Genomic DNA, 26277 nt, shown 5'->3' with positions numbered 1-26277 from the left:
GTAAAATAATATTATTTAATAAATAATGATATATTAATGTATTTGCAAATTGGAACAGGTTTTTTAGCAGATTTTGTTTAAAAGGCTTTTTACAGCTAGCATGAATCCATATTTGTTTGGGGGGAAAAATCCTCTTTAGATAAAATCTAAGGCTCCTAATTGTAGTTTTTCATAGTATTAATAAGAAAAAAGTGTAAAATTTTAAATTATGAATTGCAAAAATAATTTAAGAAATAGACAAAAATATCAAGGACTATAGCCTAAAAATACACATGAAAAATCAAAGCAGCCCTACTGAAAACAGGATTATGCTATAGTATTTCTCCTATTAAATTAAATGTGTTGAAATATCTTGGGATATTATGAGTGAGGTACATGATTTTTTTTTTTTTTTCTAATTATTGTTTTTCTACCTGGACATAGGGATGTGGTGGGTTTAATCAGATCTAATGGTGTCTCTAATCAGATCTAATTAATTTTTCTTAATACATGAAGAAAAATTTTCTTATCATAGGCACCTTTAAATGTCAATCATAATGAATCAAATTGTAGAGAATACAAACTCTTATTTTATTTAACTGTACTGTACCAAATTATAATTCTTATTAAAGTTTTGAGATGTTGTTTTCAAATTTTATGTCTGAAATACTTTTTCATATAAAATAATTTGTAGTTCATGACACAGAATTTCTATATTTTGCATCTAAAATATGTAAAATCATTAGCTTTCATTATTAGCCTTTAAATTGAATTGTTCATTGTCATGCATATTAAAGCATTAACATTTGCATGTTTGTTTATATTATTCATAATATATAATATAGAATATATAACTGAGATAAGACACAGCATGCTTGACCTTTTAGTATACGAAAAAGAATTTAAAAAGGAAACTCTAGATCAGTGAACATAAGGTAACTAAATTTTTTAACATAACTCTTATGACAGTTTCTTATCATGTGACTGAGCTAGAAGGAATTGTCATGTCCCATTGATATATACTGGCATTCAGGAACAGTTTTCAATCATCATATGCATATGAGATGGAGTCAGAAATTTTTTGCAAATTAGAATTCCTCTTACGTGCTGCAATAGTTGGAAATAATCTAAATATCCTCCATTTCATCAAGATTAAATGTCATCTGAGAATTTGTTACACATGTGAATGAAGGATGGCTTGTTAGTAACTGTAAAAATCATTTAGTTGAGTCTGCATGAGGTAATAAAATATGTTCTCTTAAACTTCATCACAATCTGCAACTTCCTCATGAGGAGAAGAGATGGGGCAGGCATTGGTCACTGTTCTGTGGTGACAGTGACAGGATCCCAGGGAATGGCAGAAGCTGTGTCAGGGGAGGTTTAGGTTGGATATTAGATAAAGGTTCTTCACCCAGAGGGTGTTTGGGCACTGGAGCAGCTCCCCAGGGCAGTGGTCACAGCACTAATCCTGACAGAGCTCAAGAAGTGTTTGGACAATGCTCTCAGGCACTCCTGGGGATGGTGCTGTGCAGGGCTGGGAGCTGAACTCCATGATCATCGTGGGTCAGTTCCAACTCAGCTTATTCTGTGATTCTTTGCTTCCATCACATCTGAGGTGATTAGCCATTTAGAAAAATTATTTCTGTAACCTTCAATCAAAAGGTCTGATGGTTAACCTTCCTAAAATAAAACGTCGAATAATCCACAGTAATAATTAGGCATTAGAAAAGAACACATGATTTCAGTTAGAAGAGGAATACGTGATTTCTATTTGGCATAGCAAATAACCTGTTTTTATTTTTTCGCAATGTAATTCTTTTAGGCATAATGTTAAGTAACTTGCCAAAAAACGAGCTGTTATTGTGGAGACTTTACAAGCGTAGAATAATGAGTAGGCCCTGTTCCAATTTTGTCATAGTCTAGCTAAATACTACTGGAAAATGTAAGATACAGATTCCCAAAACAACAAAAAACACCCTTGATCTGGGATTTTTTGGTTTTTTTTAATAATTTCAAAAATATGAAGTTGACTTTTCTCAAAATAGAATGTTGTTAAGTCACCTAAGTTCTTTGGGCATAAATTACTTTGAAAGCTTATAGAATTTTTTTTGCTATAATTTGGAACTATTTGCAATTTGTTTTTAAGCAGTGATGGCAATCTGCTTTACTGATCAGTGTCACATAATGAAATGAGTAAACAGAGAACAGCCTAACTTCTCAGTCTGTGATTTTAAAGCAGACAGCTAGCTAGCCCTTTTACTTACTTGAGTATATTTGTTGTTTCTGAAAACATTTAAATTCGTAGTACAACATATTTCTTAGGCATAATGGAGTAAACCAGTTATTTGCTCATGCACCATAGTTTGCAAAGGAAAGCATGCTAGTTCTACTCTTCTTCCTTCACTGTTCAGTTCTGTATGTACTTTTGTCAGTAAAGAGTTGTGTCCAACCCTCCACTCCCAACAGAATTTTTTAGACATATACACTGCCAACTAAGGCAGCAGAACACTTGTTTTTCTCTACATGTAAGACTTCAGTGACCTAACTTCCTATAGAATCCCTCCATAGTGAGTTTGTCACTTTTTGTCTTTTGCATATTTAGAGTTTGAAAATTTGTTTGCTATTTCTATGTAAAAATTGCTCTTATTATTCTATTTAAACTTAGAGAAACCCCAGAAAAATATGGCTATTCTGCATAAGAGATTACTTGCATAACAAGATTATTTCTTTCTATCTAGTTCTTGAAATATTTCATCTTTATTTAAAATAGTGTAACTAACTACAAAGTAATGCAGATATTTTCTCAAAAATATCTATATGTTTGACATATTTTTTGTTTAGAAGACATTAATTTTATTTGCAAGTTGTTAGAAAAAAATAGTCTATGAAGAAAAACCAGAACAGTGAAACACCAAGAATTCTAAAATTCAACTCTTTAGTATTGAAACTTCATCTCTTTATGCATAGAAAACTGTCTTAAAGTTCTCTAAAAAAATAAAGTAGATGATCCTTAGTAAATATTAAAAGATTCAACCAAATGAGCTGCTCTTCATATAATGTGCTACCTAGAACTTCCTAAAAGTTCTTGCCATAGTTAAAGATTTAAATGTATAATCTTAGATACTATTATAACTTTTTGTTATTATCATTATTACTGTGTTGATTATTCTAACATTTATATACAGCAGATAGCATTTGACATTATTATTTATATATAAACATATTTCCCATTAACCCTCTGTCTTAGAATTTTCTGAAATATTTATATCTGAGGGGGATTTTAGCTATCAAGCAGTTTTGAAGGCATGTTTCAACATTTCTAGAATTCAGGAAAATGCTTCATGTCTAGTGCACATATCATTGTTGACTAGAAATTTTATTCAATAGTAAAACTGTTCCAGCTCTAGTGATATCATAAAACTAAGAAATATTTTGTGAACACGAGTTGTACACAAACAAGATAATTGTCTTTGCAATCAGGACCTTGGTTTTTCTCAGGATTCCTTATTTTAAAATGAAAAATTTCCAACGTTTTTTCATGCTTGTTCTCCCCCCCATCCATTTTATTGATATTGATATTGTATTGATTATTTGATAATTCTGTAATCAAAATTTTAGCATGATATTAGAGGAATTTGAGAAAATTGTATTTCTTTTTCTGCATTCCTGTAAAACAAGTACAGAAAATTAGTGGAGGATCAAAGAATTTTGCAATTATAGGGAGTCATGCTAACTGATATATATGGGGATTTAAAAAAATATATATTATATATATAACATTTATGAATACACAGAGACATGCATTATAAATGTAGAATCATAATAATATTTCATATTTATTCTAATCTCTGTACCCTAAAATCTAGGTGATACAGCTGGTTCTTGTGGTGATCCAGGTATCCCAGGCCATGGGTCTAGGGAAGAGAACAATTTTAAAATTAAAAGCACGATACATTTCAGCTGTGATGTTGGATATATCCTCCATGGCTCAGAGGAAAGAACATGTTTGGCAAATGGAAGCTGGACAGGAAAACAACCTGAGTGCAAAGGTAAATCAAAGATCCACTCAAATTTTAAACTGTGTTTTTAATACTGTTGATCAGAAAACTAATTTTGCATTGCCAGCTTTGTGTTGTGAATGGGATGCAGTAATTTCGGACTGAAAATTTTTTTTCAAACAAGTTTTTGCACTATAGCAGTGGCTTGGCATCAGGTGACAAACCTGAAAGCAGTTCCTGGTACCCTGAAACCGCATGTTTACAGGTACTGAGGAAAAAAATAGCTAAGTCTCTAGAACTCAATTTTCTTATTAATGTTGTTTCACTTAAAAATCTCGGCATAACCTGACCTTTACTCACAACTATTAATACACTTGAATTTCAGACAAAAGACCCCAGCTTTAGGAAAATGTCAGTGTCAGGATTTCTTTAGATTTATACATCTGTGTATGAATGGTTGACCTAAAATTTCATTCAATAATACTGTTGAAATTATTATTTTTTCAATAGAAAACAAAATGCTGAAACAAGTTTTTTTGTAAAAAATAATTCTGGAAATTTCAAGGTAGACAAATTATCATAAAAGAAAAGTATAACAGGATATTTCTGAAGAATCATTTATTGCCTAAATTACCTTGCTTCAGAATAGGAAATAAATCCCAATAGATTATTTTATGAAACAAAGTGTATTGAAAAAAATAAAATAATTTGAGAACCTGTACTCTTATTTTCTACTTTATCCCTGTTGACTGTATGAAAGAGTAATTTCATTTTAAAAATTTGTTTCATGAACTGGTTTTGTAATATCCTTTTTGCTGAATGTCAGCTTTACACTGCATTAAAAAACTTGTGTGTGTGTGTGTGTGTGTGTATGTGTGTGTGCGTGTAAAAATGTTTTTATGCTGGTATCAAAAAGGATAAGCTTTTCCCAACTGTAACATCTGCTATTTTTCTTTGACCTCATCTATTGCAGAAATAAATTAGCACTTATACATTTTAAGATAGTTTCGATTATATTTCTTTCTTGAAATGATAAACATGCTTCACAGATATATACAGGTGTGGGTAGTGCATGCACAGGTATATTGTTCTAGTTTAGGTCATATAGATTAGATGTAATCACATAAGAAGGACACATTTAAGTTCCTAAGTAGAACATTAAAAAACTGGGAAACATCAGGGTTCCACCGGCCTGTGAAGTAACAGCTGACTCCATTCAGTGCTTTGAATTAGAAAGAATATTTCAGTAATGCTAGAAATGCATGATTCAAATTACATGTACAGTTATAATTGTAGATCAGATATTTTCTTATAATTGGAAGTTTGTTTTTGCAGCTAAACTAGCTTTTCACTAATTCAGATTATAAAGCTAAATTTGTAGGTTTTTTTTCTCTACAAATCAAAGGTGGAAAAAATAGTAATTCATGCACACAGTTTCTTACTGTACAATTTGCCTTATCAGTAGGTGGCAAAACTTACATTTTTAAAGAAAACAGAATAGATTTCTACCAAATAACACTGCTGGCAGAAGGATTGCTCCTGCTCCAATTTTTCCTATTTCAGAAGTCATCTTCCCCATGTTTTGAAAGTATTTCACATTTTCCTTTATAGCTGTACAGTGTGGTAATCCAGGAACAACTGCTAACGGAAAAGTACTTCGTATTGATGGAACTACATTCTCAAATTCAGTAGTTTATTCATGCATGGAAGGATACATACTTTCTGGATCATCTGTAAGACAGTGCACTGCCAATGGAACATGGTCTGGATCCTTGCCAAACTGCACAAGTAAGACACATTTCTAATGAATAGTCTTTGCTTTTCCTCTCTGAAACTAATGAATAAATAAAATATAGAAGTCTCATGCCAATAAATTTTCAGCTTTTTGTTGTACTATTTCCTATGTAAATTCATATGCTAAATGCTTTTTTAAAATATAATGCTATGCAAATGTGAAGAATAAAGGCAGAGTGTAGTAAAATGTAGACTGCTGTTTCAGTTTAAGGGAGTTGTATGGTTACGTGATCTACCTGTTTTAATTCTTTACTAGTATATATATTCAATCTTATTTATGTTTTGTGATATGACATATCCAGACATTTTTATTTTGATTGTTTTACTTCATCTTGAAAAACTAGCAGCATAATATTCTGGTCTTCTAGAGTACAAAATAAAAACCTTGTAATGAACATTTGAGGATTCTTTTAGTAGTGACTCCAAGGTCAAAACTGTTGTCCTATTTCGACATATCATCTTCTCTTTGGCCTCTTCATTAACCTTAAAACTCCTTTGGCTACCCAACTAACAGAAGCTATTTCAGCATCTCTAACATTCATAATGAGCATTTTGCAACACTTTATTTTCAAGCCCATCTGTTCCTTCTTTATTACATGTCCTAGTTCATCTTTTAGTAGCAATTATGAAAATTTTACATTTATGTGATGCATAAGACTGCCTATCGTTTTGAAGAAACATATCCTCATCAGAGGTATAGCAAACCATTTTTTAAATTTTGAACACACTTATAGCAAACCAAATAGAAGCCAAGAGCTAGGTAATAAAATTTCTTGTCTTTTTAATCCATCTTTAATGGATTTTTGTAGTCATAAAACCTGAGAGAGAGCCCAGTGTTTTTGTTTATTTATTATTTTACAAATTAGAATAAGAAGCAGATTAATTGTACCAAAGATAAAAATGGTTTGTGATGTCAGCTGCATCTATATTTTTTTCTTCTATTTTAGAATACGTGAAATACATGCCAAAACAGTCTTCTCATGACACTTTACTTAGGTAGAAACATGAGATTTTAACTTGAAATATGTTGACAGAAGAAGTATCATAGTAAAACAAAGACAGGGAGATGATTCAGGATATACCACTTTTGTTTTGTCAAGATGTTATCAAAATTTACATCCAGTCCCTACTTATTACAGCTCCTTCTTTCACATCACTGAAAATGCTGGGTTGGGTTTTAGAGCTGACACTGTGAGAAGACTGTAGCATAGATCACCTTATGCTCCTTTGCAGGCTGGAAGCCCTGGGTACCATCAAACAGGACTGGCCTGTGTGCAATGTCACACAGACTAGCCCATTGCAAGCTATTATGGGATTTCCTTAGAAAGAAGCAATGCTGTATTTCTACAGTCAAGCAGAAACAATGCTCTAACGAGAGCTTCTTGTTGCACTGGTAAATAAAAAGCAAGGCTGTGCAGTCAGCAAGGTGTAATGAGTGAGTGAGGGCTGCCTGCAGCCCCTCAGCTGCCATGAGCTGTGCCAGGGCAAGAGATCTGTGTGGCACAGCACAGATCTGTCTGGAGGCCACCCTGGCTCTGCAGCACAAGCCTGGGGTCACCTTATTGGGGTTCACTGGCTCCTCAACAGGAAAAGCTCCTCTGGTCAGCATCACTGCAACAATTTAGGATGTTTTTGCATAAAATAGTGACTTGAGTGAAGGTGATCCAGCTGAAATGAAACCAAAAATAGTTGAAAAAAGGATAAAGGTATTACCTTTATATTTTAATTCAGTCACAACAATAGTATATCTGTAAAAATATTGAGGATTATTTTAGTAAAATTTACACATTAAAGATAGCAAATGGAATATTTCAAATAAAGAAAGTTTCAGAGTATTCCAGTTCTATGTTATTTGAAAAGTGACCAAGAAAAAAAATATGGCCTTTTAGTTTTTAAAGAATTTGAATTTACTGTGTTACTAGGTAAACTAAAATAGGCTGATCTCCAGTTTTCTTTGCTAGTACATTAGCTACCTGTTATCTTTATCAGTATGTTAGCTACCTTTACACTAACCCAGATAACCTTGTGGTATGTTTTCTAGTCTCTTCTGTATCCACACAGTGATTGCATGGGACATTTTAAGCTTTGATATATGCTGTGTAATTAGTATGCTCATTCAGACCATGGTAAACTGTAGAGAAGGTATACTATATATATATATATCTTAGATTCTCAGGTCGTAAGTTATTAGGTCAAGGGAGCTACACCAAAAATAGGTAGTCATGGATTTTGTGATTTTGGAGATCCCAATCCACAATGGATGACATTGACTTCAGCCATGCTTTAGCACTGTGTTAGAAGTGACCAGGATGTGTACTCTGCCCAGGAAACTGCTTCTCACACTTTTCTAGAGGAAATAGCAATGCTGCAGGGTGGTTTTCAAGTTTTCTATAAAATAAACTATAAAACACATGGGATGCTATATTTTGTATGAACTAGATTTTTACTCCTTTTTTTTTTTTTTTTCCTGAAAACAACCACTTTTTAGCATTGCCACTAGTGTTCTCTAGATTTCTTGCTCTAAAAACTGTTCCAGAAATGATAGACCCAGTTTACCAGGTCTGAGGGAAACTTACCTGTTTTAACACTATTCTCAGATTACAATGATATAAAACTTTTTATTAACTCCTTATGAGTATTTTATTTCATTAGGAAATTGAATTATCTCCTGACATTAGAAGTCATAAAAGGTTTTACAACCACTCCCACACATTAAAGTACAATACCTTAGAAAAGTAAAATAAGTAATAAGCATCTACTTTTTTAATAATGAAACTGAATAGAGGAAAACTTTAGCATATCAAAGGCTGGTAGTGGCATATGCATTATTTCTTGCCTTTTCTCTTTCTTTTTTCATTTTGTAATCTTGAAATTTTGTCAATCAAAATTGTACAGACCTTTACTACTACTGTTGAACAAAAGTATTTTTATTCTCCAAATATAACTGTTATATAGATCCACATATGTTTGGCAGCTAATTAGGACAACATATTTTTATCTTCTCTTGGTGGAGATAAGGTTTATGTTAATTTTTCCTTCTTCTTTTTCCCCCCAGTCAATGCCTAGTTTCATCATTTTTTCCCCTCACATATAGATAAATCTCAATTAATTTTAAAATATGTTCCTCAACTATTTATTTGCAGTTATCAGTTGTGGAGATCCAGGAGTCCCAGCCAATGGCATGAGATATGGTGATGATTATGTTGTTGGACAAAATGTTACTTACATGTGCCAGCCTGGTTATACAATGGAAGCAAATAGCTCCTTAATTCGCACTTGTACTAGCAACGGCACATGGAGTGGAGTAATCCCAACATGCAAAGGTACAACATTTATTTTTCATGTCAGCTATTTCTTCTATGACATTTGCCTACACTGTTTATTGTAAATTGTATTGTTAATTTATTGTGTATTTCCACAGAAATCAAAACTTACTTTTAGTATGAATACATTGAATTGATTTCTTTGGCTGCAGAGACAATTACTTCATCTTTTGCTTCTTTTCCCTTTTATATTCCTACAAGCACAGTATATTGAACAGTTTTTCATAGTTCTGTAGAATAATTTATTACTTTGCTGCTAAACTGAACTATCCAATATGAAATGATGGTTTAGATTTGTTAACTGCAGTTAGCATGTCATAGAATGGTAGCCATATCTATGTCCCTGCTTTTACAAACAGAACACCCAAACTTGTAAAAGAGATCTCTGGGAAAGAGATAAATATATACAAAATGAACTTTGTCAAATCCAAATTCATCTGAATTACTCTGATTATAATACTGAGATTTTTTTCCTGATCCCTCCTTTATTAGACCTTTAAGCATCATCTTGCTTCAAAACAACTAAATTGTTCTTGCAAATTTCCCAATAAAAATTTTACTGCTTCATGTTATGTTCTCTGTTGTGGAAACTGAAAGGATTAATCTCAAGATATTCCTTCTTTCTCTTCTTTAAATTGCATACCTGATTTTCATGGGTTTTTTTGTTTGCTGGGGTATTTTTGTTGTTGGGTTTGGGGTTTTTAATGTATCCTGTTAAAATTTTAACAGCAAAGAATCTGAACATAACGGGAAGCCAAACTTATCTGTCTCATCAAAAATATTTTCTCTGACTCACTTGCTAAACCCTAAACCAACTTCTATCTAGACTATTTTTTCCTCACTTCCTTATACTACATCTGTAGAAAAGCAGCATTATCATTTGGTGTTTTATTTCTGGGTTCACACTAAGCATGATCTCTATTCTTTCAAAACTTAGTTAGCTACATTTGGACTTTGTTCTTATCCATCTTCCTTCTGTTTCATTTTAAGGAATCAAAGTAACATACCTGCTAAGCAGCACTCATTTTCCCCCATGAATTCATTTGTCAAACTAAATCAAATTAATTTCAAATCTCTACCATATTTACAATTACTTTTCTTGCTGAACACAGTTCCCCCAATATTTTATCAAGTCCAGTTTAATTCTAATTCACCTTTGACAATGTCAATTTTTAAGTTATTTTTCTGACACGTTCTTAAGAATGTCAAATATTGAAATCCTCTTGACAGTTCATTTTTTTTCCCTATTTGCATTGTGCTCATAGATAGACTCAGTTTCAATTAAAAATTATTTTAAGAACTGAAGAATGGACATAGTGGTCATATTGACCAAGAGTCTGTCACCAAGAGTGGCTCTAAGTCAACAGCTAGAAGATTGTAAGACAGAACAAGTATTTACGATAAAGTCTCTCAGACTCAAATTCTTATGGTCTACAGGATACCTGGTACCTAACTGGGAACAGGAATCTAACTCTGATTTGATTCAAGCAGAATCATGCAAAAAAAAGAATTTTACTGTCAATTTTAACTTTGAGTTTTTGAGTCTTTCTAGTTTTGGGTCATACATATTTAATGCTTGTATAAATGCTAATTAATAATCCTATGAAGAATATCTAGGGTTCTCAGAATTTCATTCTACTTTAACATTAATTTGTGTAAGTACACTAGACAAGCTAATACTGTAATTAAAATAATAAATAATATACAGTAGTGTAAAATGTATAACAATTCATTTTTACTCTCAGAATGAAGTGCCAGGGTCCTTTGGTACTATTTAGTTAAAATAATTGGAAAATGAACTGGGCAGAAAACACATGCATAATTGTCACTGTGCCATTGAAAGAGAAGATATAAATACTGCTCTGCTATGCCAAGTTGGAAAAGGATGCATGTTCATCTGCAACTAAATATTCAAATATTCTAACATTGTCTTTTTTGCAGACTTGCATTTGCAATATACTTGTAGTTCTTAAACTGAGAATGTTGTGGTACATATTTAAGCCTAACTATGATCAAAATAGAGAATAATTCTGGCTTGTTGCTGGGTGTTGTCTTGTTTTGCTTTTCTCATCATAAAATTCTGATATTACATCTATTTTCTTCTACTTCTTCTCTCCTTTCTCAGTTATTCACCAGTATTTCCTCCCTTATTGGTCAGCCTAGAAGTTAAAATATACAGACCCTTTTAAAAAGACTATTTGTGAAGCTCTTGGTGAATGAAGACAGCATTCTGCTGTTCAGAGCACTTATTTTGAATTGCTTTTATTAAAACATTATAGAAGTGTGGCAAAAACTATCATGTCCTTTTCTAGACCAAAATCAAGGCCCCAAAATCTAGATTTGGTTTACTGTCTGGCAAAGGATTATTTGAAACTTGTATTCTTAAGCAGCCATGAATGGTGCTGTAAAGTATCGTTATGACCTACATAACTGAGATTCTCTCACTGAAGAGAATAATAATAGAGAAATGATACATAGTGAGCCCTCTGCAGGTTGCATCCAATACATATTACTCATCACCTAGTACCTCTGAATTCTTTTAAGCCTACAAGATGACAACTGTTCAGAACATTAGTTTAAAGGTTATGGGTGCAGCATTTAACTTCCTCCATTATTGTGACCTGTGTGTTCTCTGCTCAATTTTTAATCACCACATCTCAGTTATCCTAACTGGCTTTGACAGATTAAATAGCATTTGATTTTTTTGCTTTCTTTCTCTTTTGCTAGCACAGTTTACCCTTTTGTCTGTCTCATTCATTCTATCAACTTGGTCTAAATTTCATCCTTTCTCTTTCTGGTTCAGGTTTTCTTTCATTTAATTTCTTTAATACCTTTTCCCCTTAAGCTTTCAATTAGCAATTGTCTGTTACTACACCACTGTCCAGCGAATAACACATTTATCTTCATGACAATAGGTGTACCTCTATTTCTACTGCCTTCCCATACTGTTTTTCAGTCCTCTTGCTTACAACCAAGTAGAAGATGGTTCAGTTTTCTCCTAGAAGACCTAGCAATTACAAAATATACTGAAATACTTCTTGTTAACCTTCTTAGAGGTTGCAATACTAACAGTTTCAAGGAATTGCAAATTCTTACATTTTCTCCCTCTTGCTGGCAACTAAATGCTTTTTGGTGATGAACTACTGATAAAGCAGATAGTAACCAAACTGTGGTACTTAGAAACAGACTTTCAAGTAATATTTTGCAATCGTTGTCCTGGAATTTCATCCCTAGCATTAACATCTGGAAAATGCCTAAGCTGGTCAACAGGAAGAAAATATTTTGTTATTGCCACACTAATAAAATATAGTTGTACTCTATGTCGTCTTAACAGTCAAAAAAAAAAAAATTGTAGTAGATTACCAGACATATCTTAAACGTCATAGTTTCCATACTGATTTTTAGGTAGTCTTCCTATTTGATTTGATGCAGCATCCTGGTTTATTTAAGATACTTCATCAATCATCCACTGCCTCCTAAATGAAGGAAACCAGACATATCAACTTCAGGAAATGTGGCAAGAATACAGTGAGAAAGATAGCATGTCCTGACTGTATTGTCCTCTAAAAAAAGGTGAAATTAGCCCATATGGTTCTTCTAGTAATTGTGTACACCAGGGATATTTGCAGCAGCTGGGCCTAATTATTTTGAATATTATTGCAGCTGTTACCTGCCCAACTCCTCCGCAGATCTCTAATGGAAGGTTGGAAGGAACAAACTTGGACTGGGGATTTAGCATTAGCTATGTCTGCTCTCCAGGATATGAACTCTCTTTTCCTGCTGTTTTGACTTGTGTTGGGAATGGAACATGGAGTGGTGAAGTACCTCAGTGTTTACGTATGTATTCAGCTAATTATCTGTATTTTGCTATTCAACTATGATGGTTTTTTTCCTCTTTAAAAGTTTCACTTTTTTTTCCCCCTCCCTCCCCCAGTGGCTCAATTAATTTCAAACTTGGGACAATTACAATCCTTCTAAAAATTTCTAAAATTTTCCAAGATTTTGATGTTAGTAGTAGATTGAGAAGGTCATAGGAATATCTATATGTGAGCATACAGGAGTCCTCAGACACAGACACAAAAAAATATCACAGGCAATGTGTACAACATAATCAATCCAAGGCAATTCAAGATTAAAGGTGCTGTCTTGTTTTCAGATCCAGCTACATATGTGATAGGATAACTTGCATTATAATATATTTTATTTCCTTTTATTTTTTTTTTTCTGGCTGTAATGTTGACTAGACCCTGGGTGATTCTGTGAAAATTAACTATTTTTCACCCTGCAGTAAATTAACCTATATATTTTATGCAGTAAATTTTATTAATCTGAAATAACATTGATGGATATTTGTATTGCTAAAATTTCATTACAGTATCTGATCCCATTCATTAAAAGTGATTGTCATTCTTCTGAGAGATATTCAATTGATTGCACTGAAGGAGGTTTAGTAGTTATTTGTAGAATAATTATACCACTCTGTAATGATCTTCAGAAAAGAGTCTAACTGGAACAGGATAATATCTTATTCCTGGCTTTACAGTCTCTGAAACTTAATTTGAACTTGCCAAGTAGCTGTGCTTGCCAGGTAGCTTGCTAAATGTTTCAAAATGCACTTCTCTGTTCTTTTACTATTTTTTTCATTTTTCATCTCTCCCTGTCAAAACTTTTCTCTACTTTGGCTATAACCCAGTACTATGAAAGCATATAATATAGATCATCTATCCCAGTACTATGAAAGAATATAAAATAGATCATCTTTTCCTTTTTCCACCAATTATGTTCTCATACCATCACCAGGTTTCTGACTGCTGCTGAAACTCTGTGTGCCAAAGGTGGAACATGAAGGAAGGTGGTTTTTCTGGAAGAAAAAGAACAAGACCACTCTTTGTTGCTTAAATTCTCTATGTAGAGATCTTCTAGAGTCCACTATATTGTGTCTATCAGAGACTATGAAAAATTATTTTCATTATTTGTTCTTGATTGAAATATTATGTCCTTCATTCATTTTTGGATATCACAAGCTATTTGTTTTTTAAAGTTTGAATATTCAATACTGCAGTATACTGTGAAAAAGTGGTCTCTACCTTTAAACTTCTTAAAAGGTATATTTAGCACAGAATGCAGCTGCCTGGGAATTTAAGGCTATTTCATGCAGATTACATTAACTGAATGTTATTGATGTGAAGTGGTTACCCATTGGCTTGCAAGAGAAAACAATTGGCAGCCAGTGCTTGTCAAAAAGGTTAAGCTAGTTGTCATCTGGCAGAAATGAGGGAGAGATCGTGAAAGTCATTCTCAATAAGCAGTTCTTGACATCAGAAATGTAGTTCCTAGCTTGGTTCCATAGAGCCTGTAGCTGAAGATGTGCAAGGTATCGTTACAACACAGAATAATTATTCAGAATGGAATATAACCACGTCCTTGGTTGAGTATTTGTCATCTATGACTCAGTAAATTTGTTTGTTTAATAACTCATGCAGTAATTTCAGTCCAGGACTGCTAGTTTCATAAGCTTGGCAATAGATGGCAAAAATGTAGACCTATGCCAAAAATTCCTAACTGCAGCTGTAACTCAGAATCAAAAATTATCACAGAATATAATGAATTGAAAGAGACCCATAAAGATCATTGAAGTCTAACTGCTGGCCCAGCACAGAACAACCCAAAGAGCTGTACCCGTGTACCTGAGAGCATTGTCCAAAGGTTTCTCAAACTCTGTCAGGCTTGGTGCTGTGACCTTGCTACTTCCCTGAGCCTGTTCCAGTGCCCAACAACCCTCTGGGTGAAAAATGTTTTCTTGATATACAGCCTAAACCTCCCTGACATATCTTTGCATCATTCTTTTGGGTTCTGTCACTGGTTAGCACACAGAAGAGATCAGTGCTGTCATTTTGCTTTACCTTGTGAAGAAGCTGAAGACCACAATGAGATCTTGCCACAGCCTCTTCTTGTCTAGGCTGAACAGATAAAGTGACCTTAGACACTCTTTATGTGGCTTCCTCTCAAGGCCCTTCACTGTTTTGTTGCTCTCTTTTTCCTGTTCTCTAATAGCTTTATATCCTTTATATCCTTAATAGCTCTCCAATATCTTTATATTGTGTCACCCAAAACTGCCCCCAGCACAGGGCACACTCGAGGTGAGGCTGCCCCAGTGTAGAGCAGAGCAGGACAATCCCCTGCTTTGCCCAGCTGGTGATGCTGTTCGTAAAGTGCACCAGGGCACAGTTGGCCCTCCTGGCTGCCAGGGCACTGCTGACTCATGTTCAACTTGCCCTTGACCAGGACCCCCAGGTTCCTTTTTGCAGTGCTGCTCTCCAGCAGTCTTTTCCCATTCTGGATGTACATCCAGTGTTGTTCCATCTTAGGTGCAGAATCAACACTTGCTCTTGTTCAAGTTCATATTGTTGGTGATTTCCCAGTCCTCTGATCTGTCTGGGTGTTTCCACAGGGCACAGATTCCTTTAGGTGTGTCAACAGGTCCTCCCAGTTTAGTGTCATCAGCAAACACACTTAGTATACCTTTGAGTCCAGGTGATTTAGGAATCTTCTGGATCTGTTTGTACCAGCTGTGTGGTATTCACAGTTAGCAGCTGGCAAGCTGAATCCCCCCAAAAGACAACAGAAGTTAATTTAGAGGTTTCCCTTAGTTCATTGAAGAACAATTTGCCAGTGTTGACAGCCTGACTGTGTGTCCCATAACAGCATCCGCTTTGTTTGTGTCCCTTAATCCCTACCAAAGGCTCTTAAAGTGTCATAATGTCCTGGTTTTGGCCAGGGCAGGGTTAATTTTTTTCAGTAGCTGGGAGGGGGCAAGGCTAAGTTCCAGGTGTTATTCTATAACACCTCACATCACTGTCAGGGGTGGGGAAAGGACTCTTGGTTCTGAGGAGAAAGGTGTTCCTTCTAGTTAGAAAAACATGTCTGTAGTAGGTTGGATTGGGCTCTGCAGCAAACACTTTGCAAGTAAATAACCCTCTATTTTGTACACTTTTGTAATTAATTTTATTGTTGTTACTGTTTGTTTTCTTATCTCATTGCGGTTGCAGTAAATTGCTCTTATATCAACCCATGATAAATGTTCCTGTAATTCTCAACCCCAGCCCCAGGAAGGGGGAGGGGAAAACCTCGGGGAGTGAAAGAGAGCAGCAGGGTACTTTTGGGGAATCTCAGTGGGGGGCCCTGAATTGGGAAGTGCTATTCCTAAACCATGACACATTACAAACAGCATACCCCTCTCCCCTGCCTCATCATCCTCTACCTCACTTCCCCTGCCCATCCTTCCTGAAGAGTGTGTAACCCTTCATACTGGCACACCAGTCACAGGACTGATTCCACCAGCTTTTCCTTGTGCCAAGGATGTCATATTTCAAGGGCTAAGTTAAGGCTTCTGGGTCATCATGGAGAAGACTGAAGGATCTTACTAATACTCAAACTCTGGCAAGCCTTCCCACTGCTTATCATAGATGAACATGGTTTTGTCCCTTTCCCTCTTTCCAGGGTAGTTTAAAACTCTACTGGTCAGCCCTTCTAACTCCTGCACAAAAATAATTCTTTTCTTCTGAGAAGAGACAGTCTTCTGACTGCCACTGAATAGCAGTTGATCTGCTATTTGATCATAATGTGATCAAAACCCCCAAATTTCCTCTGATGACACCATCCTCAGAGCCATCTGTTGATCAGTTGGGTCTGCCTGTTACTTTCACTATTCTTCCCTGATACTGGAAGGATTGAAGAAAATACTAGATGTCCTCCTGATCCTTCAAACAATTCTGCTAAGGCCTGAAATCTCTTTTGGTTGCCCTTGGACTTCTCTTTGCTACCTCATTGCTGTGGACATAAAGAACAGCAGATAATAAACAGAGAGTTGTACCATGCAGGAGAGTTTTCTAGTAATGTCCCATGCTCCAGAGAAGCAGCAGGCCTCTCTATGATTAAGGTCTGGTTGGCATATTGGGTCCTTGGATTCCCTCAGAGGGATTCACCTCTCTCACCACCACTCTTTTTGTTTGACAGAAGTGGCCATGATGCAGGGGATAGGTTATTCTGCCCTCCAGTTCCAGAACGACCTTCATCTGCATCTTAAGTTGTCAGTCCATCTAGTTCCAGGGCCTCATAGCCATTGTAGGGCACCTGGGAAGATGAGGCAGGCTAGGAAGGGATTTGACTGTCCCCATAAGCAGTAACCTACTTCCATTTCCCCTCCTCTCTTAGATCCCCTCTTTCTGCCTGGTGATGAGAGGGTAGGGGATCCTTTGTTTCTTGTGTCATGGTTGGCAGGTCTATTCAACCCAGGGATGGTAGAATATGATGTCACAAGTCAATCTCCTTGTCTGATGCTCCTCAGCCCAAATGCCTCCTCAAGAAGTTCAGTCACCAGGCTGAGCATCTCCTCTACCTGGGCACATCTCGGACAGGTGTGTTCACTGCTGCTGTCAGACATTGACAAGAAATGTGCTGTTAATCAGTTAAATTTCTTCTAAGAATGAAACTAGCCTCACAGTCTCAGTGCCAGAGCTCCGTGGTCCTGCTCTGTTAAAGGCTCTCAGAGTCCTTAGGAAAATATTTCCATTAAGAGTGGAAACATAAAACTTCCAGTTCACTGCAACTTTAGTTTGTTCTATAGTCACCTGTTCTAGTATGAGAGGGAAACTGCTGTGTTTTACCATGATGCCTGGTTTCCACACTTACTGATATAAGAGGAAGATATTCAGTAGATATTCAAAGACTAGGTCAGCTTGACTGATAACTAAGTAGTGGAGTTTACTTAGTTTAAGAAAAAAAAATAATTTATAATAAATAAATTTACCAAAATAAATTTACCAAAACCTCATTTTTGGATGCGAGAATTGTTTTTTGCGTTCAGAGTTGTTGCTACTTTGTTGGTGCAAAGAACTTGTTAGGAGACAATTTCAAGTCCCTGTGTTAAAATGTTGTGTTTCACGTATTCTCAAATTAAGACCTAGAATGTTCTAGTGAAAGTGTAACAACCATGATCTGTCATTCACAAATGAAGTACACTGTGTGGCACTGTCCTCAATCCATAGATCTTTTCAAAATTTGGCCCATAATTCTGCACACAGTCCCCTGCCACCTAAAGTGATGAAATTGTGTGCATTTCTGATATGTTACATATTAAGCCCTTTTTCTTCATTAGTGTGGGTGTGCATGGATTTCTCTTATAGTCAGTGTCTGTAGAAAGAAGCAGAGAGCAGGAACATTTAGTGTGAGCAGTCCTTTGGAAAGCTCAAAACATTGATGACAAAGATAGAAACATTACAAATGCATTTTGATAATTGTAGTTTGAGAGATGTAATTTAAATTGTTTGTAGATGAGAAAGGTGGAGCACAAAATTCCACTGTCTGTAGAGCATGTCTATTTAGAAACATTATTGAACATGTACAGGTTAGGGGTTATTATTATTATTATTATAGCATTTTCTGTCTGATGTGAAATTAGACTACACAATACTGGAATTCATGGTATGTCAAGGAATAATATAGTCTCATGACACAGGGTTTGCCATAGCTGATTTAATTTCCTGGGTCAGTTATTCAAAATCCAGCTTCTGACAATATTCAGTACTTTATACTGCAGAAGAAGGCCAGTAAATTTGCTAGCAGTGCATTTACTCAGTTATGGCATGCTATAGACATAAGGAATCTTTAGATGATAAGAATAAGGTAAAAATATCCATTTCAAAGCAGATTTTTATGAGTGAAATTTATCCTGTCTAATAACAGTTTATTAGTATCTGACTTTTAGATTGCTACAGAAGTTTCTTTGTTATGTTTTCTTTTTTGTGTGTCTCTTTATTGTTAACTGTTCTTTCAAGTACTGTGCTTTCAGTGAAGGATGAGGAAGCAGGACTTTATGACTCCTATAATCTATCTGCTAAATCCTTTAATCATACAAAAATATTGAGCACTGGGTAGGTGGCAAGAAAGCAGGAAAGGAGAGAAGATTGACATGAAACTTTGATACACTCTTTGATTGCTCTTTAAAGATTTTCAGATTGATGTGGTTTGGGACACAGGTGAATTGTGGATATTTGGACTTTAATAAAATAAGTTGTCAACTTGATTTATTAAGAGTCAGGTACTGACCAAGCACACTATATAGTTGTTTTGAAGAATCATCAGAACTACTACAATCTGGCAAACTACATATTATATACCTAGTCACTCTGAATTCCTATTAAATATTTCCATATTTGATATGTTTTTAATAAAATAAATACAAAATTTGGAGTAATTTCTTCACTTAGTTCAGCTAAGTGTTGTTTTTTGTTTTATTTTTTAATAAATGCCATATTCCATTTCTATCACATATTTTTTCACAGCAAAGTTTTGTGGTGACCCTGGAGTACCTGCTCAAGGGAAAAGAGAAGGCAAAAGCTTCATCTATCAATCAGAAGTCTCTTTCAGCTGCAACCCTCCTTTTATTTTGGTTGGCTCTAGCACCAGGATTTGCCAAGCAGATGGAACATGGAGTGGTTCTTCTCCTCGATGCATAGGTATGATTATGCCCATGTATTGAAATGTTTATTATTCCTCTTCTTGATAAGTCAGTCTAGGATTTTTCAGTTATTTTGAATTATCTTGGTGTTATTCTATACTCTTTAAGAATCAAATAACTTGATTTTTGTCTTTGTGATTGGTTTATTGCATGTTGTTGGACAAGCTTAATTTTGTCATACATTCATATATTTAATTAAAATACTTTAATTTGTTTTGTCTTTAATATATTCTAATATTTTTAGAACCTACTCGCACAGCATGTGAAAATCCAGGAGTCCCAAGGCACGGGTCACAAAATAACACATTTGGCTATCAGGTAGAGTACACTTTTTTAAATTAGCTTGGATATTTAAATACTTTATACTACCTCAAAATCTAGAAACATCTGATTAGAGGCTCAGAGACTGTTTCTGTAAGAGTTGTTTGCTGCTGTGTTGCTGTGTTTCCTTATTTCTAGCTGTTGGATTACATTAATCCTGTGTCCCTATCAGCAATGCACTGCATGAAAAGTTTGTGATCAAGTTCTGTTTGATTTCACCTTGAAGGCTTTCAGTATCTCCCGCAATATATAAGTGCTCCCTACAATTTATTAAATAAGCTTTTTCCCCTAAAAAAATGTGTATAATTTGAGCTAAACTACTAGTGTAGACATACTCTAAAAACAGGACATTTTCCTGAGAGAAATCTGTTTGGAGCCACAAATGAATTACAGAGGCACAGATCTGTTAGAATTCCCCCTTCCACTCCCCCTTCTCAAAACAGGGTCAGATAGGACAGGTTTATGAGGGCAGTCTCCAGGTGGTTTTGAATATTTGCAGGGATGGAGACTCAACAGTGCTTCTGGGCAGCCTGTTCCAAGCTGATCACCCATACAGTAAAAACGAACTTTTTGTTAGTTTTAAAGAAAATTTCTTATGTTTCAATTAATTTCTATTTCTTCTTGTTGTGTCTCTGGGCACCACTGAAGAAAAATCTACTGCCACTACTTGTCCTGCTCCCAGGGTGTTTTTTTGCAGGCTGGATAACCCCAGGTCTTTCAACTACTCCTTGTATTTCAGATGCTGTAGTCCCTTAATCAATTTTGTGGCCCATCACTGGACTCAGTGCAGTATTGTCCTTATCTCTCTTGCACTGGTGGGCCCAGTACTGGACCCAACACTCACTTATGACTCACTGGGGCTAGCAGAGGGGAAGAAACAGCTCCCTTGACCTGTTTTCAGGCTCTGCCTGATGCCTCCCAGAAGACTGTTGGCCACATTTTATACAAGGCTGTGTTGTGCCAAATAGTGCTTGCATATGTTTCTGTTGGAAAAAGAATTGTGAAACTGAAAATTATTTTGAACTGCTGATTTTCTGATTCTCACAAAACTCTGATATCAGTGAGATGTTTTCATGTGTGAATGGTTTAGGCATGCAAAAATGTACCTTATAATTTGCTAGAAATCTTGTGAACAAAGAGAGACCCTAATCTATCCTATGACATTTGTGTTTGATGTCAGGGCTGAACGCTCCAGGCACATGAAGAGGAAAGAACAGAAGAGTACCTAGCAGCTCCACAGTTGTATGAGGTCTCTGTCTAGTAGCAGGAGAATAAAAACGACAGTTTGCTGGAAATGCAAGAAAGCGCTGAGTGAAATTTGAACAAATTTATAAAATGGAATTAGTTTTTAAAATCAAATTGTAGCTAAAGACTTTTCAATGTTTCATGGCCAAAAATTTCTTTGGTTTATCCTTTTGGTGGCCTTTAAGCAGTACTACTCGGGCTTGGTTTTTAGCAATATTTGAGCTCTCAGATTGTGCTAGATCACAATCATATCCAAGTGATAATAAAATTGCCTAAGTTTTCTCTAGGGACTGAAAGTGATGCTTTGTGCCAAGATAGGATAAGCAGGGGCAGACCTTAAGCTAACTTTGTTTGGTTATAATACAACATTATGCTAAATGACAACTTTTTTATTCAACTATGTATCAAATAAATAATTTATTAAGCATTTTCTATGATTTTATTGTCACAGTTTTTCTCACATATAAATGAGCTTTCTTTGAAGGAGCTAATTCAGTTTCTCATTTGTGCTGTAGTTGTGAGTAAAGTATCACTCACAGCTAGCATAAAACTGTAAAAATATCAAGCAAAATGTCAATTGACAAATCATTTGTAAAATAAGTGTAAGTGCTGCCAGAGTTAACAACCGTGTAAACTCTAAAAAAAATATTAATTTTTTAAATAGTAATAAGGTTAGTGCTCAGTATTTAAGATGTATATGCTATAGACTCCTTACTCAGCCAGCAATTTATTCTCATGTTCACACAGTGAATTTGATTTTATGTAGTAACTAAATGTGCAACTTCTAGTTACTCTGAGTATGATTGCTTAGTTAAGACATAACAGGGTAGACATATCAGTCATACAGATGGAACTGAGATAAGCTCTTGATTGGGTGGAAACAATTGTGAAAATGATTGGTTCTAGACAAGTAATTGTTTGTAGATCCCCGAAAGAAATATTACATTATCATATGTTGTATAATATTATGACTCCCTTAAAACCACAAAAATATTGTAAATTAATGTATATTATGCTATAATTAACTTCCTGTGTGAATGGGATAATAGTGATTTTTGCTTCTATCCACAGCAGGAAGGTAAAGAATCATTCTAAATTGTTCCAAAATTCTGATGTGGGCTTTTTTGTTTTGTTTGGATTGGGGTTTTGTTTGTTTTCTTTTAAATCTTTAAATACTTCATATTTAAACTAATATTAATAGAGTAACTTAATTGACTTAATTTTCAAGGTTTAAATTTATTTCTCTGTCTTCTAAAAAGTACCAAACTGTAGACTTACACTTAGAATTCATGTCTTCATATGTAGAATCCTGTTTTAAGTACTTTTCATCAAATGGCACTACCTCCTCTTTTATCTAACAAAAATCACTGACTGACACTTGCTTTTCACAATACTGATGTCAAGTTATGAACTTTCACAGCACCATTGTTTTGTTCCTTTTCCCCCCCCACCCCGTTCTTGATTATCTGTTTTCCTATTTCATTGATTGCGCTGAAAGTTCAGGCAAACACAAGATAATTCTAGGCTTGACTGAAAGGTGTATCTAAACCTGACCGCCTGGAACCTACACTAGCAAAAGTCACAAATATCACCACAGCACATTTGAATGTGTTTCAACTATTAAATAAGAGCTTTGTAGGAAAAGAGGCAACAGAATTTTGCATGGACTTTATTGTTCGGTGTTAAATTCTTCAGGCAGAAGCAGATCCGTTTCTTACGTGTTCAAATAACATCAAAATACTAGTTTAGTACTACTTGGATATCTGGCATGACATGGAAATTAGTAGTATCATCTGCTTTAATTGTTATGAATACATACTTTTAGGATGTTTACCTTTCATCTGAGCCGTTTTTATTTGACAGATCTATCTTAGCAGTGTGTTACAATGGAAACAAAATAACTTTAGAACTTAGTGAATACTGACTTCATCTGTAATCTGGAAAATAAATCACTCCTTGGAAAGAAACTGTAGGATTTGAAATACTTCTTCAGCTATATTGCTAGAAACATAGAAGAGTGGTTATAGCACTTTCACCATAAGCTATTGCAACACAAGGTACTACTGAATTGAAGAAACAGTTTAGAACTGCTTAGACCAGTCAGTCATGTAGATACGATTTATTACTTCTCGTACTTTTCCAACATGTTTTGTAGAAATTCAGCTATCTTCACTTATATTGAGGCCTAAATTGAGCCAAAGAGCAGTCTTAATTTAAAAAGGAAAATAGACACAATGCAGTAGTGGTAGTCCTCTGCTAGCTCTTGGGTTCTATTTTATGAAATTCTATATGAAACTTGATCTGCAGATGTTGAGCAGCTCTGCAAATAATCTCCTTCTGTGAATGGAATGCTTATAAAAACTTCAGTGTTGATTGAATTGTAGGATGAAGTTCCAAGAGAAGTGCTCTACTCCCACAATATAGCTGTCTCCATTAGCACAGTTGGCACGACCATTGCATCAATAAAAATGTAATTTAAGCCTTATCAGACACCATGTATTTTTCTGCTTCTCATTGTCCTGAAGTCTCTGGTGTCAGTGTGTGTCACATTCTGGAGTGCTTCACTGACACGAATATGATTTTTTCTTTTTTGCTATTTAGTCTCTGTCATTTGTGTTTCATCTGGGGTTATTGTAATGTTTCTAACACACTTTTACACCTCTCACACCACAGCTCATTATTATACACATTATATTTTAATCTATGCTATAAGGTACATTGCACCTATGTTAGATACTTCTTCTTTTTTACCTCTGAAACCTGATTCTGTCCAGGCCTGTATGTCTTTAAGATTTTAACAGCAGCAAGATCTCCAGTGCTAAGACTGTATTGCAACTTTTATCATAGTCACACTGTAGACTTCTTCACAGCATCCTGTTGGCTGCATTTGTCAAGGGCTTTGCTGTTGTCCCAGCACCATGTATGTCTCTGTACCACATCACATTAGTGGGAAATAGCTCATTCTGCATATACTAGACTCTTTTTTTTTTTCTGCTATGGATATAAATCTGTGGTTGTACCATACAAAGATAAAGAAATGCATAAAACCTGGTCATAGCTACCTGAACACAGGAAATTTAAGTTTTACAGCTAAAGAAAGTTTAGAAACAAAACAAAAGAAAACCAAAACAAACGCAAAACTCCAGGCAGTTCGAGACTCTTTCAGACAAAGGAAGGCTGTCAAGCTTCTGCCCAGTGATCTTGCAAACTCAAAACCCTGTTATAAGGGCAATAATGTATTAGTGGGCTACCAAACTACAGATATATTGAATGAGTTATGTTTTCATTCACTTAAAATGTGATGCTAAAAGTTACTGAAGATAAATAACTGGCATTCCCTTAGCTTCTCAATTCTTCGCCACAAATTGCTGGGGATGGAGAAATTTGAGTATCTTCAAGTTCTCTGGTCAACTGAAATCTAAGAAAAAAATTGATTGTGGAGTAACTCATGAGAGTTATAAGTATCTTTTATTCCTATAAGGGGTGCAAGAAATAAGAAGGATAATAACCTCTTATTTTGATAATTATACATTATTATTATCATCTTATTTGGTGAAAAATCTAGAGTACTTTATAAATGGTTGATATTTATGCATTTCCTTATCAGATTGGTATTTCTCCTGTTAGAGAATAAGAAATATACATTCTTTGGAGTTTAGCAAAAAGAAGAAAAAAAAAAATTAATTATGATGTTGATTTGGGGAATCTCCTAGCTATAACTGACACTACAGAAAAGGCAGCTATTGAACAGACATGTTAAAACACTTTTTTTTTTTTTTTTTTTTTATTGGATGCAAACACTGTTGGTCTGAGTAGTAATGCTTCTACTCGAGCTGTAGACTAAAAATTAGCAGAAATCTGAACATCTCAGCACAGGGAATTTTTTGGGCATAGAATACTGTATTGGAGCGCCACCTGGTGCTTCTGACAAAAGAATATTGCAAAGTGGACCACAAAACTTTTAAAAACTACATTTATTTGTTTAATAATTACTATACAAATCCTATATAATTAATTAATATAATATATTGTTCTTGCATATTACTTGATTTTTTTTAAATTTAAATGTAATCTTGAACAGCATAACAGCACTTCTTAAACATTTTCATCCCTTGGGCAACTGTTGTATTTATGATGCTGCTTTGGTACTTACATATATAAAGGTAGTGTTCTTGTGAAACCATAAAATCATGGAATGGTTTGGGGTCGAAAGAGACCTTCAAGATAATCTAGTTTCAGCCTCCCTCTATGGATAGGGACACCTTCCACTAGACAAGGTTGTTTAGAGCCCCATCCAGCCTTGATCAAAGCCAGGTATGAGGCATCAACAGCTTCTCTGGGAAACTTGTCCTAGTCTCTCACGACCCTTACAACAAAGAACTTCCTCCTAGTATGTAATCTAACCTACTCTCGTTCGAATCTACTCCCCCTTGTCTATCACTACATGTGTCTGTAAACAGCTCCTCTCCATGTTTCCTGTAGGCTCCCTTCAGTTACTGGAAGGTCGCATTTAGGTCAGAATGAGGCCTCCGTTCTCCCAGGCTTAACAAACACAGTTCTCTCAGCCTTTCCTGATAGGACAATCTCTGGATTTCCTCCAACAAGTCCATGGTTTTCTTGTGCTGAGACCCAAAGTGGGACACAGGACTGGGTGAGGTTTCACTAGAACAGAGCAGAGGGACAGAATCACTTCCCTTCACCTGCTTGCCCCTGCTGCTTTTGATGCATTCCTGGATACAAGTGACTTTTTGGGCTGCAAGTGCACATTGCTGTCTCATGTCCAGCCTCTCATCCACCAGCATCCCCAAGTCCTTCTCAGCGGGGCTGCTCTCGATCTGTTCATATCCCAGCCCACCCCTACTATAACGTGTAGTTCAGGACCTTGAACTTGGTCTCACTAAACCTCAAGATATTCTCATGAGCCCCTTCTCAAGCTTGTCCAGGTCCCTCTAGATGGATCCCATGCCTCAGATGTGTCACCCATATCACTCAGCTTGGTGTCATCTGCGAATTTGCTGAGGATGCACTCAATCCCTTCACCTGTGTCATTAAGGAAGATATCAAATAACATTGTTTCCAATACTGAACCCTGCAGGAT

General features: G+C 35.4%; 1 protein-coding gene across 4 annotated transcripts in view; it reads left to right on the top strand.

Moving 5' to 3' along the window:
• The window catches only part of CSMD3 (CUB and Sushi multiple domains 3), a 587774-nt gene that overhangs the window by 541537 nt on the left and 19960 nt on the right, over window positions 1–26277 (top strand). For all 4 annotated transcript variants that reach the window (XM_088178475.1, XM_014870085.2, XM_088178481.1 and 1 more), the window contains 6 exons: window positions 3846–4028; window positions 5589–5765; window positions 8915–9094; window positions 12758–12931; window positions 19438–19611; window positions 19858–19931. In XM_088178475.1, the coding sequence (XP_088034601.1) occupies window positions 3846–4028; window positions 5589–5765; window positions 8915–9094; window positions 12758–12931; window positions 19438–19611; window positions 19858–19931 (962 nt within the window). The remainder of the gene's footprint in view (window positions 1–3845; window positions 4029–5588; window positions 5766–8914; window positions 9095–12757; window positions 12932–19437; window positions 19612–19857; window positions 19932–26277) is intronic.

The sequence above is a fragment of the Sturnus vulgaris genome, chromosome 1, assembly GCF_052056855.1.
Source record: "Sturnus vulgaris isolate bStuVul1 chromosome 1, bStuVul1.hap1, whole genome shotgun sequence".
NCBI lineage: Eukaryota > Metazoa > Chordata > Aves > Passeriformes > Sturnidae > Sturnus > Sturnus vulgaris.
This window is presented reverse-complemented; position numbering and strand designations above follow the sequence as displayed.